The 20,197-nt window shown below is 40.7% G+C and overlaps 1 protein-coding gene across 14 annotated transcripts in view; it reads right to left on the reverse strand.

Annotated features, from left to right (window-relative positions):
• CEP170 (centrosomal protein 170) overlaps positions 1-20,197 on the reverse strand; it is a 176,662-nt gene that overhangs the window by 95,723 nt on the left and 60,742 nt on the right. For all 14 annotated transcript variants that reach the window (XM_075924848.1, XM_075924849.1, XM_075924846.1 and 11 more), the window contains exons 4-7: positions 11,842-11,923; positions 8,704-8,759; positions 7,360-7,522; positions 4,900-5,034 (exon numbers count right to left, since the gene is read on the reverse strand). In XM_075924848.1, the coding sequence (XP_075780963.1) occupies positions 4,900-5,034; positions 7,360-7,522; positions 8,704-8,759; positions 11,842-11,923 (436 nt within the window). The remainder of the gene's footprint in view (positions 1-4,899; positions 5,035-7,359; positions 7,523-8,703; positions 8,760-11,841; positions 11,924-20,197) is intronic.

The following is a 20,197-nucleotide window of genomic DNA, read 5'->3' on the forward strand; positions in this document are numbered from 1 at the left end:
TAAGCCCAATTCCCACCACCCAGGGCCAAACCTGAAAACCAAGACTATCCTGCCTCCCCTGAGGTCAATGCCCTGAGTAACAAGGTTAGGCTACAGGTCTCTTATCCAGGTCTAAAGTCCTTGGGCTTTGCTCTTCCCACCTCTCCCCAGAGCAGTGGGAATAAGGCAGGATCAGGCCTCCTGGGATTGTGCAGTAATTTTTGTTGTTAGAATGGAGTCACGGTGTAATAAAGTTTGCAAAACCCTAGATTAGAAGAAATAATGATGCCAAATTCTACAGCTATTAATGAGACCACAAATAACTTTTTTCAGGGACATTGGGGAGTGGGCAAAGTAAAAAGGGATTATGAGACGAGTTAAATCTCAGTATACTTACTAGTAACAGAGAAAGACAGAGAAAATGATCATACTTTGAATTTAGCTCAAAAGCAGCAGTATTGGGTAGTGTATGATGCCATAGCACAGGTATACATGCAGACATTCATCTCTGTAACATTTAATTGATCAACAGTTCATAAATTATATCGTTATATTTCTTGAAAAAAGCACAGAATGCCTTTTTTTAAAAAATTGAATCCATTGTGTTTGCTTTGTTTGAGCTGTGTTTGTTACATAGACTTTCCATTAAGGTTGAAAGACAGTAACGCCAAAATAATCTCATTAACGTGAGACTTTAAAGGTTAATTTTACAGAGTTGATTATTTTTACAGGGCAATAAATCTATCATATCAATCTCCTCATTAAACCATGCCCCATCCATTATAATGTATACTTTACCTTCTAGTCAGATAACTTTTTTTTTTCAAGTTGAAGTCTGATGCACTCTTAATTTATCAAAATGTTTGGATTTAGATTATTGAAACAAAAGGTTGAAGAATTATACAAATACTAGAACCTGCAATTTACTTGTTTTAGACCAATGGTCCCCAAACTGTGGGGCACATACTCTTAGGGGGACATGAAAGAATTTTATAGGGGGACAGGCGTGGCAAGCCCTGGGCCAGCCCCCACTGGGGGTGGGAAGGAAGCAGCATCAGCCACATTCTGATCCACAGCTCTCCTCCTGGCCTTGTCCCTGGGCATGTCCCAGCCCACTTTAACCACTGTCCCACTTCAAGCCCCAGCTCCAGGAGAGTGGGGAGGTAGACCTGTTAAGGTAGAGGGCATGAGCAAAAGAGTCTGGGGACCACTGTCCTAGATAGTCTTGCATTAAGAAGGCTGTTTCAAATATCTTTAATGTTTGTGTTAAGTAGCTGAGATAACATAATGGTTTACTATATGAAAAAAGCAAGTTACATTACATCTACTATTCCAGCTCAGTGTTATACTACAGAGTGGGTCTAAATATTGCAAGAACATTCAAGGAGATCTGAAATTTCACAGGTGTTCCAATTATAATAAATAATGTTTCATCACACATGAATTGTTTTTCCAGTTTCTGCCTGAATTTACCTATGCAACATGTCTAGACACAAAGAAACTATATGCAGGTCTGTTAAAAAGTAACAAAAACAAGTTTAATGGAAGGATGAAAAGTTTAGGAGGAGCAAGTCTATAAAATTATGTGCCAGTTGGGTGGTCCAAAAAGGCTATGTAATAATTTAGCAGATATTCAAGTGTGTGAAAATATTCTGTATCTTTTGAACACTTCTCCAGCAAACACTAATGTCACAGTAAAGCCGATTTTCCGGGAGAGGAGAGCCCACCAAGACATACCACATAGAACAAAATTGTTTGTCCTTTACATGCCAGAAGACAACAGGATCCAAGGGACATGAATTAATCACGTCACAACTTTACTAACTTTACTTGTTAAATCAAACTATTCAGCAATAATTAGTATGATACAGGCCAAGCTTATTTCCAATTGGTAAAGGACTGCCACCGGCCTGCTGTTCTCTCCACAGTGGATTCCTAGCCTGTTGCTGGGACCTCACTACTCTCCCTTCTTGTGAGGACTGAGCATTTAGAGAAAGAGGGTTGGTCTCCTTGTAGAACCAAACTTTAGGAGCCTGTTCTCTGTTCCTAAGCATCTTTAGGAATGGTCCTTTCTAAAGGTTACTTCACATTCCAGTTTATCATGGAACTAAACCCTAAGAAACAAATACCTGCATCGAACACCTGCCACCTACGAAATTATGACAGTTTGAACCTTACCTTCTGAGTGGGTCACTAGGCAATCTGCAGTGCTGGAAAAATCCTCCCAAGAAAGCCAACTACCCACAATGCCCCCAGGAGACCAAACCCAGTACTAAACTAATTCCAGGTATGGGAGAGAAGGACTGGCCAATCCAGAAAAGAGAGAGGATTCAGGCTGGAAAGCCCGGGCTTATACATACTTGCCCATGTGTGCAGAGGCCAGTGGTTTACCTGACCCCTAGCCATTCCCACCCACCAACTCAGTTGATGTGCTCCTCCTCACCTGCTAGCCAAGTTCCTCCCAACCTCAGAGGGAGAGGTGAAATTTAAAGGAGCCACATTCCATTTCTTCCCACCAGTCCATCCCTCCAAGATGGCCTTCTGCATGACATGTACACTCAGGCATTCTGCTAATACTGACAAACATTGTACATCAGATTCAGAGACGTTGGAATAAAGAGGCAGAGTCTGAAAGGCTACTGATAACCTGAAGTGACTTTAGAAAATAAAATCTGTTTTCTGTGTGTGGGATATTAAAGTTCTATATTATTGTAATTTGAATTCTTTAAGGGAGAGGAACCAAAAGTTCAATTTTCACCAATAAAGGGTTTCCTCTGTTTATTCTGTGGGGCTTTTTTGTGTTTTTTGTTTTGTTTTTGCTTGTTTGTTTTTTGCTTCAATGTTCTTGGTACAACTTTTTTCACATAAGTCTGTTGACTATATTCTTCAGTCACAAGCTTAATTCTATTCTTTCTTAGAAGTAGTAACCCATAGATTTTATAAAATAAACTATTTGAACTTTTTTTTTTGTTAATCTCTCTTACAATGATTTTGTCTGGAGCAGGTGCCTTCACGATTAAACAACGAAAGAATAGGTACTTCAAGATAAAGTGGAACTATTTTACCCAGTTAAATGATGAACATTATTTATTTGACAGTGAGCCTTTGCTTAATGCCCAAATGCTTTTTTAAAACTTTGTATCAAAATTAAGTCTAAACTTGCCATTCTTCAATTTGTAAATTACCACAAATGAGCACAGTAAACAACTTTTTCGGATCTCTATTCATTTTTGAAGCTCTTCTCTTGCACAAAAAAAACCCTTTCTTTTTCTTTACCTTCTATTGCTAAGGCAGGTTTTGATTTCACTGACCAGTTGGTTTAATCAGAGATTGGCTTCTCTTATCTGCTTCTCTTCAAATTATGAGAACACTGTAAACTACTCTTCTCCTTCACAAAGTACTTTGCTATTATGACAAAAATCAATGCTAACATATGAATAAAATAAAACAACAAGTTGCACATCATTCTGGAGTACTGTTATATCTCAAGTGAGATCTTGAAGGAGAAAAGAGCTATGATGCTGAAGCTCACTTATTTCTACTTGCCTTCACAGATAGCAACAGACTTTTTTCCTTAGCCAGCCCCACAAATCATACAATTTTTCTCATGGTGAGGGGAATGAAGACAGAACCATCTTAGACAGGTTTCAGTTCACGAGTTTCTCTTCGGAAGGCAGTCAATGATTTTCTGTTCTCATAACAATCACTATGTTCACAGAACAAAGCCTTGCAAAGTTCAGGGAATTCTATTTGTCTCTAGCTAGGGAAGGAGATCAAGGAGTGAGAATGCTGCACAAATGACATCTTCAGATACAGTATTTTTAAATCAAAATGAAGCACAGGATGATGAACTTGAGAGCGAGTTATGTATGACTAGTGGAAATGGAAAGTTCTATTTACATGTACAACAGATGAATCAATATCACTACAAGGATTTTTCTTGAAAATATAACAATAAATATATGCACTTTTTCTGACTAAATATAGACTAACATTAATGCTGATGAACCATTAAGGAATTACAGTAGGACAGGATGTAGTAAGAAAAAAATCTTGTACTGCAGGCATTCGCACATGAAAACAAAACAGAACCTCTAATTTTCCTCAGTCAGAGACAGAGATTTGGTGACAAAGTTTACTACAATGCTTAATTTTTATTATACCAAATGACAGATGTGGATTTAATCACTATTGGATATATACTAGTTCAGAAGAATGACTTTATTCACTATATCTATTAGTAAGATACTATAGTGTGTGCAAAGTGATTTAGGTAACAAACTCTGATTAGCTTATTGCATGTTCTGTTTCCTCAGAGACTAGTACTCAGAAAAGTACAGTTGTATTATTGTTAAACTGTTATTTATGAACAATTTTTTTACTAGCCAAACCCTTGCTTTTATCACTGAATAAGCAATCCAGAAACATGTCTGATAAACAAAAAAAACCTTATTTACTGTAATTTGGATTAAATACATGGTGCATATTACAAGGAATCAAATAGTTAAAGCTATGTCTGGGTTTAGCTTGGTAATAAAGAGGGAGAAGATGAGAAATTTCTCAAGAAGTCAGAATCTCCAAAGTGTATTTACATCTTTTTTCTTCATATTAGCACAGCTTTATTAAATATTTGGGGAATAACTATGCCCATTGATAACAGTTGAAGAGGATGAAAGACGGCATTCACAAAAAATAAAAGGTCAATAGAGAAAGGCAACTCTGCAACATGTAGTTCAGATACTAGGGAAGCAATAGTATTTAACAGTGATAAAATAACATACACAATTGATTAATAATCATTAATCTCAAAAACGTTATTTTAATTATATACATTTGTGAGATGTAGCATTTTTCAGAGCTAGTTACTTAGTAAAAAGCAAAAAAGCCTACAAGTTGAATTTTTTTCCTGAACAATCTCACCTGAAGCTCCCGTTTCATGTATTTTTTCTTCATGTTTGCCATCTTGTTTGCAACCATTTTCGTCATCAGCCTCATCCTCACCCCACCAGGATGGCTGGCCATACAAAGGTGTACCACGAGGCATGGCAGAAAGATCTATAGAAGTATTCGAAAGCCAAAGAAATTACTTCACCATTTACTTCACGTAAGATATTTAGATATATCTTCTGATGGATCTTGTATGTTGAAAGTTAAAGTGATTTGACCACCTGTGTTTCCTCTAATACAAAACAAATTCAAAGTCTAGACAAATGAGCTCTACGCTAAATATAAAAGCTTACTAACGAACTGACCAAAACTGCTTGCTTGGTTAGGCATTTATGCAAATTCAGGTGACTTACATCTAGCTGCTATTGCACAGTATTTTTAAATATTTATTTTCTGCTTTCATTTAAAAGACAAATCATCTCACTAAGAGCACACTATCTAAAACTGTATGCTACTAGCTTTGTGAAATTATTCTTTTACTTACACTGACCTTTCACTGGAATACCTATCATGTGGAAATCTGATCAAATTTTGTAATGCTGCCAAGGTTTCAAATAGCTGACAGTTACTAAAGAACACCAAAACATAAACACTTATACAACAGCTAGATCGCAATGATATTTTTAAAGCTATATTAAACTAAAAAAGAAACTATAAAAACCCTAAATCTATTTTTTTTCTTATACTATACACAGTATAAGTGTCTGAATAGAAAAGGGTTAAGTAAGAAATTAGATATGAAATAGTTATTCCACCTCCATGACTAAGCAGTCAGTTGATCTCTGAGCTGCTCTCTGTATAAAGAAGAGTTTATATTCTTAAGACAATACTGCACCCACCTCAGATTTAGTTATTTTAATATACAGATGTTCTAACAGACTAGATATTAACTTCTTTCACATTGTGTTTTAATATCAGGTGCCTCAGTGACTGGGTATATGCGCTTTCTGTTGCAAAAACTGTTCTGTTTCTTTTTTTTGAATCCACAAATTTCTACTATTTTATTAGACATTTTTGTTTGGAGAACAAAAATAGAGAATTTGAAAGTAATTAATTGTTTTGGCAACAATATGCAGTATTTACTTGCTAGGAAATAAAGACTATTTGCGAACATCTACCCTGTGAGCAAATAATGGTTTGCTCGACAGCGCTCAAAGAGTTAATCTTCACCCACAAGTAGACAGCTGCTTCAAAATGTTTAATGTAATTGAAAATACCTATATATGTAATTATTTTCTTCAAAAACAAATGTTCTTCATTGTTATAGAGTCTTGAAGTTAAAAAAAAAAAACAGCTACAAACAACAGAGTTTATGTTAATGTGTTTAACTGCATGAATAATAGCAAAACACTTACATATATAACAAGTGGCTAACCAGAAAATCAATATATCAATACACTTCTGAGTACATCTGGGCACATTTTTCCAAATAGTTTATTCAATAAAAATGAAAATGTTTTTTTCAAGGTGTTTCAGATAAACACTTATATGAACAAAAAAATGTGTGCGTCCCTTTAGCCCAATGGTTAGGACACTTGCTTGGGATACAAGAAACCCAGGCTTGAATTCTCACTTTAGAACAGTTACCTAAATTATGATCTTCCCCTTAAAGCATCCTACCTTAATGCTGAGGTGGGTTACTTTCAGTCTCTCCTATTAACTATGTTCCATTTTGTATAATGTAGTCACTGGAGTAGGGGATGTGCACCCTGGCCTCTCTTCTAGCATGCAAGTGCCCTAACCACTAAACTATAGGTTGGTTTGCTCTCAGTTGCTCATACCTTAGTTCTTCCAACTTTGCAAAAATATATAAATATTGGAGGCGGGAAAGGGTGGGGAAGAGAAAAAGAGAAGAAGAACAACTCTATAGCATGTTAATTAAAGTGCGTACTTGGAAGGTAGGAGATGTAGGTTCAAATCCCTCTTCTGAATGAGGCAGAGAGAAGACTTGAACCCACATCTCCTACCTCTCAGATGAGCATACATTCTCACTGTAGTTTTCTTTAATGTTTGCACCACACTTATCACAATGGTGTCCTGATTCATTAGCAAAGTCCCTAAGTGTTACAGAAATGTAAATAATATTAATATGAACAGAAAAAGATTACTGAAAAATATCCATGTTAACCGAAAAGTCTCATTAGTGAATAAATTAAAATGCTACAAATAAAATGTTCACAAAAGTTTGCACTGAGTGTGATGGCTGTGTGCAAGGAAAGATCTGGAAATTCAGGAAACTCTTGGGAGGGTGTGTGTGTGTGTGTGTGTGTGTGTGTGTGTGTGTGTGTGTGTGTGTGTGTGTGTGTGTGCGCGCGCGTGTGTGCATTTAAAAATCTCTTGCAGCATGTTTACAATAACCGCCAAAATTTCCGAGGAAAGAGAAAAATTGCCTTCTCTAATTAGACATTGCATTGCTACAAAAATTAATCTCACCCATAGATTTTTCTTCAGACTTCAGTGCTTCTATAGCTTTGTGATGCACTTCACTTATGGCATCTGGTACCTTTGGATCTGCACCTGTGGAACTGGCTGGTTTTGATCCTTCAGCCTCTGAGGATTTTTGGGATAACTGGAGTTGACTTGTAAATTTTTCATGCTACACAACATTTAAGAAAAAAGAAAAAGATTTCACATCTAAAATAAACTACATAAACTGTAGTTATACATATAAAGAGAAGGGCAGAACAAAGGTATGACAGATGAGAGATTTGGGAAGCATCGGGACTTTATACTGAAATGTGCCAAATAGGTATGGACTTCTGCAACGTTAGATGTTCAATGTCCATTTAGCATCCTGCCTCGGTGAATTGGTTTTCTGGAAGGTTAATGACAAATCCTCAGTGCCAGTTATGCAACAATTCAGCCTTTGAAGCTTTTCTCCCTGAGGAGAAGAACACTGACTTGTGTTACTTGTTACAATTAGCCAGAGATCAAATGCTCAAATTGTATAAAGGAACAGCTAAACTGCTCCAGGTTGTTCTTGCTCTTCATCTGAAACATGAGGTGAAGTTGTAAACCAGGAGAGAAAACCCAACGGTCGGAATTTCAGACACTGAAATCTATCAGAATCAAATGCTGGAGGTAGAGAGACTATTAAGCTTATACGACAAGGAGTCTTGTAGCACCTTATAGACCAATAGATGTCCTGGAGCATAAACTTTTGTGGGCAAAGACCCACTTCGTCAGATGCATGTAGTGGAAATTTCCAGAGGCAGGTATAAATATGCAGGTAAGGCAAGGCTAGAGATAAGGAGGTAAATTCAACCAGGGAGGATGAGGCCCACTTCTAGCAGCTCATCTGAAGGTGCTACAGGACTCCTTGTCGCTTTTGCAGATCCAGATTAATATGGCTACCCCTCTGATATTAAGCTTATAGCATTCATGTAGCTCTTTTGGGGGTTTGGGGATATTTTTTGTTTGTTTCTTTGCTTTTGATGTTTTATCTTTGATGCTTATGATTCAAGAGAAAATGTGCTTTGTTTTATGAAGGCTGGTTGATAACTGATCTGCGCTGCTGTAATCTAACCCATGAAAAAAGAATGAACCATAGATGCTGGACCCCAATCTGACCGGCTGGGGAAATCACAGTAAGATGCAGAGAGACTGCAAAACTAAAATCTGGCCTTGAGAGAAACATCCAAGACTCCATGTGGTAAAGGTGATTGCTAGGAAGCCTAAACCTTTAGTGGGTGCCTTTGAGAAGGCTAAGGGTGAGGAAGGGAGGATCAAAGACATAGATAACACTTAAACTATGACAGTAGTGATTGATATTATTACCTTAAGAGCTTCTTCAGGGACTCTCATTTCACCTCTGACTACAGTAAAAAGATTAGTATGTATGAAATGATAAGGAAAAAGTTTCACAGCCCCAGAAAAATTTAAACTTCAGACAGAAATAATCTTATTTCAAGTTGAGCCACAGCGAATACATGAGATTTTTCTGTAAAGTGGAATAAACATAACTTAATAGAATGAAAAAACTAAAAATATCAGAATATTAGAAATCTGGTAAGTTCTTACTTATAAAAGCTGCCTTAAACCTGGACAATCTCATACAGCTTCTAAAAAACCAAGAGAATATTATAATATAGTCTCATATTATTAAGATCTGTTTTCAAATATTTTACACTTGTGCTCAATATATTATGAAGTATATTTTCAAATTAAACACATTGTTATTCATTACTTGTGATATAGTACAATGTGCCAGAGGTAGTGTGCATCTTGTAAATACAGTAGTACAAAAATGGCAAGTCCCTACTATGAAGTTTATAAATTAGGCATTCAACAAGGGATGACAACAAACAAAGGTTAGAAAGAAACCCCAAATCTTTAAATGTTAATTTTCATCTCTATTATGGATTGGCTAGTCATTACAGTAGAGGCCAGATCTGTGGAACTTATTACTCAAAGAAAAAAGAAGTTACTCGCCCTGTGATGTAACAATTGTTCTTCGAGATGTGCCCCGTGGGTGCTCCACTCTAGGTGTCGGATCCCGTCCTGGTGCCGCGGCTCGGGGACTTTTCATAGCCATGCTCCGTCGGCTCACGCATGCGTGCTTCCCCAGGATAGCGTTTGCGCCTTTGATCATCCGCGTGTGAGCCGGCAACCATCAGTTCCTCTCACCCGCTCAGCTGGAAGAAAAAAATAAAGAACAATTCCGGAGCGGGGAGGAAGGGCGGGTCATGGAGCACCCACGGGGCACATCTCGAAGAACAATTGTTACTTCACAGGGTGAGTAACTTTTTTCTTCTTCGAGTGGCCCTGTGGGTGCTCCACTCTAGGTGACTCCGGAGCAGTCTCCAGAACAGAATTAGAGTGCTCTGGAATCAAGACTACCAGCACGATTAAGTACTGCTGTAGCCACAGAAGAGTCTGAAGCAAACTGATCGACTATAGCATAGTGCTTCATAAAAGTCACGTTAGAAGACCATGCTGCCGCTCTGCAAATGTCACGAAAGGACACTCCACTCAGAAAGGCCGTAGTAGTAGCAACTGCCCTAGTTGAATGAGCTCTCAAAAGAGAAGGGAGAGGCTTCCCTCGTTGTGAGTGGCATATGAATATACATGAAACTATCAGTCTCGAATTATGCTGAGAAGTTAGAGGCTGTCCTTTTGAATAGTGCGCTGATACCAGCAAACGGTCTGTTTTCCTAAAACCCCGCATTCTGTCAATGTAAAACGCTAAGGATCTTCTCACATCCAACATATGCAACTGCGCTGCTTGCGTTGAGGTATGGGGTTTTAGAAAGAAACATGGTAAAACTACTGGCTCATTTATGTGAAATTCAGAAGAAACCTGCGGGATAAACGCCGGATGAGTCCTCAATGGAAAAACTGTATATGGAGGTGAGGTCATAAAAGCTGCTCTCTCACTCACTCTGCGAGCCGAAGTGAGGGCTAGGAGAAATAGAAGCTTGACAGTAAATAAGTGTAACGTCACTGTAGCCAAGGGCTCAAAGGGAGGACGAGTCAAAGTTTCTAGGACTAGATCTAAATTCCATAAAGGCGGAGGAGGCCTCCGCTGGCGATGAAGATTCGAGAGACCCTTCAGAAACCTTTATGTAATAGGGTGAGCGAACAAGGAAACATCCCCATCCTTATGATGGAATGCATTAATTGCTGCCAAGTGTACTCGTAGAGATGCAACTGCCAGGCCATTGTCATGAAGCTGCAAGAGGTATTCCAATATACAAGGTAGGGTTGTGAAACAAGGGTCTACATTGTTATCCGCACACCACGCTTGGTATTTGGACCACTTAGCTGTATAAGCGGTTCGTGTAGACTGTTTTCTACTATGCATCAACACTTGCTTGACTCGCGGAGAACAGGATTGCTTGGAGTTGGTAAACCAACAAGCATCCTGGGGAAGCATGCATGCGTGAGCCGGCGGAGCATGGCTATGAAAAGTCTCTAAGCTGCAGCGCAGGGACGGGACCTGACACCTAGAGTGGAGCACCCACAGGGCCACTCGAAGAAGAAGGCCATTTTCTGATGTGCACACATAGATTTTCCTATTTGTCATCACGCTGAACTGCACCAGATCCATTACAACTGGATTTTCACAACATAGTGCCTTCAGGGTGGGATGCAGACTCATTCTTTAAATATGGACATACAAAATGAGGAATTTATTCCTACCCCCCCTTTTTCCTTTGTCTACTACAGTGTGAAGACTTTTGCCAAAAATGATATTGACTGAAGACAGGATGACCTATATGCTGTATTTGGTGAACTTACAATGGGCCATGAGATTGGCAAACGGCTCTCAATATAGGTGACATGAGTACTCAGACTGTTGGTACTCAGACTGGGATTTAAATGTCCCGCACTTCATTAGCATAATCTCACCAGCACGCTATTCCGATCGCCAGCTGATTCGAACCAGGAAGCGTGCTCCAGGCCGTGTTATTTCAAATCAGACTTCTCAAAATGAGTAACGTTAGTTCAAACCAAGGGGTTTGATTCGAACTAATGTGGCCCGAAGCACGCTTCCTGGTTCGAATCAGCTGGCGATCGGAATAGCGCGTGGGCGAGATTATGGTAATGAAGCGCAGAACATTTAAATCCCCGCTTCATTAGTGATTTCGGTTGCCTACATTTGCATCCCTAGTTCGAACTAGGCTGCAAGTGTAGACGTACCCTAAAGCTCTTACTGCTCTTGTTTTTCAGAGAACATTCCTTAACTCATTCTTTATTTGCTACTAGGGATAATATTTTTTTAAACTACAGGTTCTCACCAATTCATATTATCTTAATGGGCAGAGGAATATATCCTGCTTATTTATTTCTAATAAATGTTAAAGAAATATGAAAAAACATGCAAATCTAATCACTTTATGATCAGTTAAACTTAAGAAGAGCTAAATTACTTTTACAAGAAAAATGCATTGCAAACAGATGTACATTTAAGGATATCATAGCCAAATCTCAATTTATCTTCAAGCTTCAGAGTAATGTATGTTTGTTCAGGAATCCTCACTTCATTCACAAATGTCTACAAAATAAAAAGAAGATAGATATAGTTATAAAGGCAGTCCCCGGGTTACGTACAAGATAGGGACTGTAGGTTTGTTCTTAAGTTGAATTTGTATGTATGTCGGAACTGGTACATATTGTAGGGGAAACTCTAGCCAAACATTTCTCCAGAACTCAGTTTTATTCTCCCACACCCTACTTCCCTCAGTCCTTTATTCTCAAGCTGAGGTGTCTGCTGAGAAAAGCCGCTCCGCGTCTCCCTGGTCTGCTGAGGGGGCAGGCGCTAGCTTCGCGTCTCCCTTGTCTGCTGGGGGGAAGCAGCTAGTGCGGGGTTACCTCACCCCGTTTGTAAGTAGGGATCCGATATAAGTCGGATCCATGTAACCCGGGGACTGCCTGTACTTCAAAATGTAAGAAAATTTTTAATACCCATCTAAACCTGAACAAGAAGTTGCAGCACTGAATAAATAATGTTACAGATTAATGATACATGATTGTATTGGTGAATTAAACATTTATGTAGAGCTATTACATGTCTTATGAAGTACTTCAAAAAGGAAGTGAAATATTAGAGTCAGCTAATCAGAGCGGTATAATTACACTAACCTTGCAAAGCTTATTTCAGTACTATTTTCATCTTCTGTGTAGTGGAATTGTTCATTGAACAATATCCTGTTCCCTCAAAAAAAAATTTTCCAGTAGCCTTTTTTATCCAATACAGAGATGTCCAGTTTAGCAGTTATTTAATAATGTTAACTGCCTCTTGATTTTCTTGATACTGTCATCATCCATTCTATTTTATATAGTATGCAACATTGTAATATCTGAGCACCAAGGAAACAATTTTTTAATAATTGCAGAAAAGGTTTAAAAACAACAAAAACAAGAAATGTAGACAACATTAGGTTGTTGGTTTTGATGCACAGACTACTTGCTTTCATAAACAGAATTTGTCCTAACTATGCTGTCTTCACAAAAAAAACATCACCCATTAAGAGGTGTACCAAGCTGCACAAATTCAGAACTTTTAAAGAGCTGATCTAAAGGACTGAGCACCTACATCAATGCCTGGTCACTATGTTGGCAAAGACCAAAAGAGAAAGCAATCCTAACCAAAACCTTTTTTTTATTATTATTTTTTGCCTGAAGACAGAAACTCCAAAAACTAGTGCTAATGGAAGAATGCCAAATGTGGAAACATAGCACCAGTATATGTGAACATCAATTATTAGACAAAACACATGATTTTGTTTTCATTACTCTTCTTACTGCCATGAGAAAGAGTAGCCTCTTGGAAGATGGGTGAGAAGTACACTTAGAGGAATTAAAAAAAAAAAGAGGAAAAGAAAGACTTGCATAGCTATATTGCCATAAATTGCTACTTAGCCTCCAATCTAAAATTAAAACTAACATATATCAGCTGCTGAGAGTTATATTAAGAATCTGGAAAAATGAATGCATTTAGAAGCTATTATAACTATGGTGAAACTGCACTGTAGCAAAAGCTACAGTATAGTTTACAAGTTGCAATGCAGTTTACCATTCACTCAAAAAGATAATTAACGTATACAGGATCCCATTAGACCTACACAGGTTGAACCTTTGTAAACTGTAATACAGGCAGTCCCCGGGTTACGTACAAGATAGGGACTGTAGGTTTGTTCTTAAGTTGAATCTGTATGTAAGTCAGAACTGGCGTCCAGATTCAGACACTGCTGAAACTGACCGCCAGTTCTGACTTACATACAGAATCAACTTAAGAACCCCAGGCGTCCCCAAGTCAGCTGCTGCTGAAACTGATCAGCAGCTGATTCCAGGAAGCCCGGGGCAGAGCAACTCTGCCTCGGGCTTCCTGTAGTCAGCGCTGGTCAGTTTCAGCAGAAGCTGACTTGGGGACGCCTGGGGCAGAGCAGCTGGGGTGCTACTGGACCAACCCAGCAGCACCCCATCTGCTCTGCCCCAGACGTCCTGATTCAGCCGCTGCTGAAACTGACCAGCAGCGGCTGAATCAGGACCTGGGGCAGAGCAGCTGGGGTGCTGCCGGGTTGGTCCAGTAGTGCCCACGGGCGCTGCAGGACCAATCGGCAGCGCCCCAGCTGCTCTGCCCCAGAGTCCAAAACAAAAGCCTGGTCTGCTGGGGGGGGGAGCACACTAGCTGCGCCCCCCCCCCCAGCAGACCAGGGACACGGGGAGCAGAGCCGCAGCGGCAGCGGGGTGCCGCGCCTCTGAGGCTTTGCTCTGGCAAAGCCTCAGAGGCGAGGGACCCCGCCACGGCTGCGGCTTCAGTCTGGGTGCCTGTGGTCTGCTGGGGACGGCCCCCAGCAGACCACAGGCACCCGGACTGAAGCCGCAGCCACGGGGGGTCCCGCGCCTCTGAGGCTTTGCCAGAGCAAAGCCTCAGAGGCGCGGGACCCCCCCCCGCGGCTGCCGCTCCAATCTGGGTGCCTGTGGTCTGCTGGGGACGGTCCCCAGCAGACCACAGGCACCCTGACTGAAGCCGCAGCCGCGGGGGGGGGTCCCGCGCCTCTGAGGCTTTGCCAGAGCAAAGCCTCAGAGGCGCGGGGAACCGCCGCTGCTGCCGCTTCAGTCAAAGCGGCAGCAGCGGCGGTTCCCCGCGCCTCTGAGGCTTTGCTCTGGCAAAGCCTCAGAGGCGCGGGACCCCCCGCGGCTGCGGCTTCAGTCAGGGTGCCTGTGGTCTGCTGGGGACCGTCCCCAGCAGACCACAGGCACCGGGTCTCAAGGGGCAGCAGCAGCGGTTCCCGCGCTTCTGAGGCTTTGCTCTGGCAAAGCCTCAGAAGCGCGGGAACCCGCCCGGTGCCCCTGGTCTGCTGGAGACGGTCTCCAGCAGACCAGGGGCACCGGAGCAGCTTACGAATGGGGCTTTCTCGCCCCGACTTCCGGGGCGAGAAAGCTCCGTTCGTAAGTGCGGATCCGACGTAAGTCGGATCCACGTAAGTCGGGGACTGCCTGTACTCTGCTCCAGCAACATCCATGGTCCAATAGGACATGGGTGTTCCTGGACTAGAGAGCCCCGGCTGCTAGGAGTCTGGCAGCAAGAGAGCTCATCACTGGGAGCCTTACAGTCATCCAGGATAGGGTTGGGGAGCCCGTGAGTGCCTTATCATGGGAAGATAGAGAAGAAGCCACTGTGGGGGATGGAGGGAAGCTTCTACCTTCCCAAAAATTGTCTTTACACTGGGAGGACTCAAGGGGAAAGGTAGGGTGTGAGTCTGTGTGTGTGCGCGCGCGCACACACACACATGTGCGCACATACAATGTCCTCAAAAGGTGAGTGGGAGAAAGGTCCTAGTTCTGCAAGGAATCCTCATGGATTCCAGCACTGCCTCTGGATTGGACCGGTGTATGGGTTGGTTGGTGCCTACATCTGCTTGGTGTGCTGGAGTATGGGGACTCTTGTGGATTCCAGGATCATGTTCCCAATGAGGATTCCTTCCAGGAAGGCCATGGGACTGCACCCAATGCACACTCCTGCCAGCTATGACAAGCTGTTGGGGAACCAGGGTCTGGAAGTGGGTACTGCCTATGAGAGAGTGTGGTGCCAGGAACTGGGCATTCAGGGATCTTCACTGAGACTCTGGCAAGTGTAATCTCTGCTTGGGAGACTGATGCTGCTCCAGGGACCAGTGACAGGAAGTAGGAGAGCAACATTTAGCAACCAGCACCTCGAGCTGAAAACACAGTGCTGGGGCTCAGGTGACTGGTGCTGACCATCCAAGGAATGCCATCTTGAGACACAATTGGAGATGTAAGGGACCACTGTGGGAACCCTAATGCAGGTTTATGCCATTATACACCTGTCTCAGCTGGCTCAGTAACTGCTCATTGTAGGGCATAGGCCATGAGGTCCTTAGCTGCCCGGAAGGCCTCAGGCATGGATGGCGCTCTAAAATGAGGTAAATCTTGTCTGAATGCATGGGGCCGGTCCCATACTGGTTTAGCAGGGTTGCACACCTCTATGGGGACTGTGAGAGGAGTACAACTCACTTTCTAAAGTCTTTTGTATACCCTATGGGCACCGGGGAGCACTCTATATCTGTGTGTTTCTTTTGTCTCTTCCTTGGCACTAGGGACGTTGAACAGTGTCAAGGAGAACACAGTAACGAAAGAGCACTGTGCACTGAAGCAGACATGCTCCATGCTATGTATTGCTGATTTGAGTTGGACACTACAGCTTCCATTAGGATAGCTTTAAGTTTAATTTCCCTTTCATTTTGGGTTTGTAGGCGGATGCCAGTGCAAATCCTATATTTATCATAAACGTGGGCTTCCTCCATACTAATAAACCAGATGGAGTGAGGGTCACTGACCAGCATGGGCTTAGCACACTCCCTATACAGTCTAAAGCCTTGGGACTACAGCATGCCTAATTGCAGGAACAATGTCCCATAAGAAAATTAATAGTGAGAAACTATACAATGCAAAACTAACAGCAGCTACTAACAACTATTTACAACTATTCTGCTAAAGCAAAAGCAGGGCCGGCAGCACCTCATGTAACAGTGCATGAATGTGGCACTCCAAAGAGTGCTAGAACCAACTCTACAGATACCACTAGGGGAAAAAAAATTCGGGCAGCACACACACCTAATATGGAATCTACATGAGCCAGCACTCAAAGACAAACTTCATCTATGGAGTAACTACAACAGTAAAGTGAAAATAAAATACTATCCTTTTTGTCAAGAGAAAAATAGAAGGAGGAGTAATAACTGCACTGATACTGACATGTAAACAGTAATGGACAAGGAGAAGCAGAGTCCACTGTGGATTCTATCCCTGACCAAAGGCAGTAGATAAGGATCTGGTGGTGGTGATTAGACTGCATAGTGCTATGTATACATCCCAGTTACAGTGAGGGGGGGGGCGGGGGAAGCACGTTCAGTCCAAAAGGCACTACTGAAGAAGGTCTCAGATTCCAGGTGCTGGGGGTGCTCTCTCACCTAAGCTGCACACCCACAGGGACATTGCTTGAAGAACCTGAACTCTTACTGGAAATTTTTAAGCACAGATATTCTCCACAAGGAAATGTACACATCTGAGTTATAAAGCATCTTTAGCAGGAGTACATCCACTTTTGTTGTGCATTTTGGAAATACTTTTGTGGCAACGGACACGTCAACAAGCAAAACTGTAAACAGATAACGGGTGTTGCCTCTATATAAGAGCAAGGTACACCCACATCTTGAATACTGAGTACAGATGTAGTCGCCTCAACTCAAAAAAGATATATTGGCATTGGAAAAGGTTCAGAAAAGGGCAACAAAAATGATTAGGGGTTTGGAACGAGTCCTATATGAAGAGAGATGAAAAAGACTGGGACTTTTCAGCTTAGAAAAGAGGAGCCTAAGGGGGGATATGCTAGGGGTCTATAAAATCAAGACTAGTGTGGAAAAAGTGAATAAGAAAAAGTTATTTACTTATTCCCACAATAAGAACTAGAGATCACCAAATAAAATCAATAGGCAGTAGGTTTAAAACAAACAAAAGGAAGTTTTTCTTTACTCAGTGTACAGTCAACTTCTGGAACTCCTTGCAGTGAAGGCTAAGACTTTAACAGGGTTCAAAAAGCTAGATAGATTCATGGTAGTTTGGTCCAGCAATGGCTATTAGCCAGGATGGGTAGTAATGGTGTCCTTAGCCTCTGTTTGTCTGGATATGAGTGACAGGAGAGGGATTACGTGAGGATTACCTGTTGTGTTCCCTCCCTCTGTGACATCTGGTATTGGCCACTGTCAGCAGACAGGATACTGAGCTAAATGGACCATTGGTCTGACTTAGTATGGCCATTCTTATATGTTGTTAACCAGAAATTATAGGAATCTCCTGTGGCTTTGATACACAGCCATATGAAAGGCCTGAGCGTAACATATCAGCCACGAGAATCCAATGAGGAAATGATGGAGACTGGAGTGACAGTGAGAAACTTTTTTTGCTTTATCTACTCAAATTTCTTAAGTTTAGATGGGTTGGAGACAGGGATAAGACCTTTGGGATAAAGAAGTAACATGAATAGAAAACAAAATCTTGCAACAAGGAAGGAGGAGTCTCCTCTATAAATCCCAAATAAATGGAGAGACTGGACTTGCTGGAAGACAGCTTTGTTGAAGAGGGACAGGGAAGGCAGGAGGAAATTACAGAAATAAACTATAGTATTTATCCCTGTTTCAGAGTACTTAAATATAACTCATCAATATGTGATATGGACCCAAGCAGCTGAAAAAAAAAAAAAACCAGGCGAGGGAGAAACTAACGTAACTAATGTAATGATCTAGTACTCTGTCCTCAACAAGACAACCCAACAGGCTGATGGAGATTGCCAGACTGCACTGAAAAATGTGCCATGGATGAAAACTACGGAGACGGAGTTCTGTATTCCCCCCCCCTTTTCCTACAGTGGTCAGGCTAGGGAAAGGAGTTTAAATTGCCTATAAACCGAAGTCCTATAAACACCTCAGGCTCCACCAACACAACAAAAGTGGCATCAGCCCCTTACACATTGTGTTCTCTACCCATTTATGTTTGCATGGATGCCACTGGGTTTGGCAACTGCCTCCATAACTTTCCTCACACCTTAGCATGAAGTAGGCTACAAAAATACATTAAATAACTGCAGAGAAGTTGGTTAAGTTATGCCAACTGGGCACATTAAAAAGGGAGCCAAGCAGACAATTACTAATCTAAAAAAATAAAGTAAAAAAGATACCCTACAAATGAGCAAGGATCTGAAATTGTTTGATTTAGTCTTACATTTCTCCTCCCATCATGTTTTGTTCATACTCCTTTTCAGCTTTAGGAACCTGGTCCCTTCAAAGTATCAAAATTGTTACTAGTTCATGTGTGTGTTAGCACATGAATTAAATTAGGTTGTGATGATTTGTACCAAAGTATGCACAATTTTTAGTTCTGTGAAAAGTGCCCAGCAATTTTTGTTGTTTGGCTGAAGCATGACATTCTGATTTCAGTGAAAGTTATGAGCTACAGGCACCAAGTTTAGCAGAAAACAGTGATGTTTAGAAGGAAGAAATGGGTAAAAATGTAAGGACTACATTTATATGACCAAATATTCATATGACCTAATATTTCCTGGATGAGCAATCACAGAATGTCTAAGGCATGATCATGATGCTGGGGAGAACAAAACAAAATATGAAACAGACTATCAGTAAACACATGGGCATTACTGATTTAGTTTGTCATAAAAATTACAGGAATTGAAGTGCAGTGAACAGATAGCAGACCAGCCTGCATTCTCCAGGTGTCACATCTCAAAACACATTTTTTTAAATATACAGTAGAACATCAGAGTTGTGAACATCTGAGTTATGAACAGACCAGTCAGACACACCCTTTATTTGGAACTTGAAATACACAATCAGCCACCACAAAGGCACTAAAAAGGAAATATAGTGCAGTATTGTGTTAAACTACTAAAAGATTCAATTGAAAAAGTGGGTTAAGCCCACAAAAAACTCATATCATCTACGTTTTTTGTCACTCTCTAAGGTGCTGCAAGTCGATTAGTTATTTGTTAAACTTTTACTAAAAGAGGGGAACCAAAAAATATTTGACAAGGGAACAACTGTTTCTGTGCTTATTTCATTTAAATTAAGATAGTTAAAAAAAGCATTTTTCTTCTGTATGGTAAAGTTCCAAAGCTCTATTAAATCAATGTTCAGTTGTAAACTTTTTAAAGAATAACCATAAAATTTTGTTACAAACATTTTAAAGCTGTGAACAGCCACCATTCCCAAGATGTTTGTAACTGAGGTTCTACTTTGAACAGGTTTTACGTAAATGCCACATGCTTTAATTCAGTCACAACTACAGTCTATATAAAGTTCCTATAGTAATGTCTAAAAGGACTATTAAAATATGACAGTCACTAAACTTTAAGATAAACTACTAGAACATACACTAAGATATTTAACACACTTACAAAAATGTGAAAGCTTACCAAGCAGGATGCAAATGTAATCCCTAGAAGTGCCTTAAAATGTAAAAGATCATATGAAGCTTTTTTATGAACCGTTCTGCTCTTGAGAATTTTATTGCCTTTTTACTATATTACACGTTTTCTATCCACTAATTTGACATTTATTATATGATAGTCACGAATAAAATACAAGAAAAAAGAAAAAGTGCCAATGTCGCAAAGAAAAAAAATACAAAAAATTATGAGAAAATAATTTTATATTAAATCAACTATTGAATAATTCTCTCTCTCTCTCTCTCTCTCTCACACACACACAATCCTTTTTTCCAGAAAAAAGAA

The sequence above is a fragment of the Pelodiscus sinensis genome, chromosome 3 (assembly GCF_049634645.1).
Source record: "Pelodiscus sinensis isolate JC-2024 chromosome 3, ASM4963464v1, whole genome shotgun sequence".
Classification (NCBI taxonomy): domain Eukaryota; kingdom Metazoa; phylum Chordata; order Testudines; family Trionychidae; genus Pelodiscus; species Pelodiscus sinensis.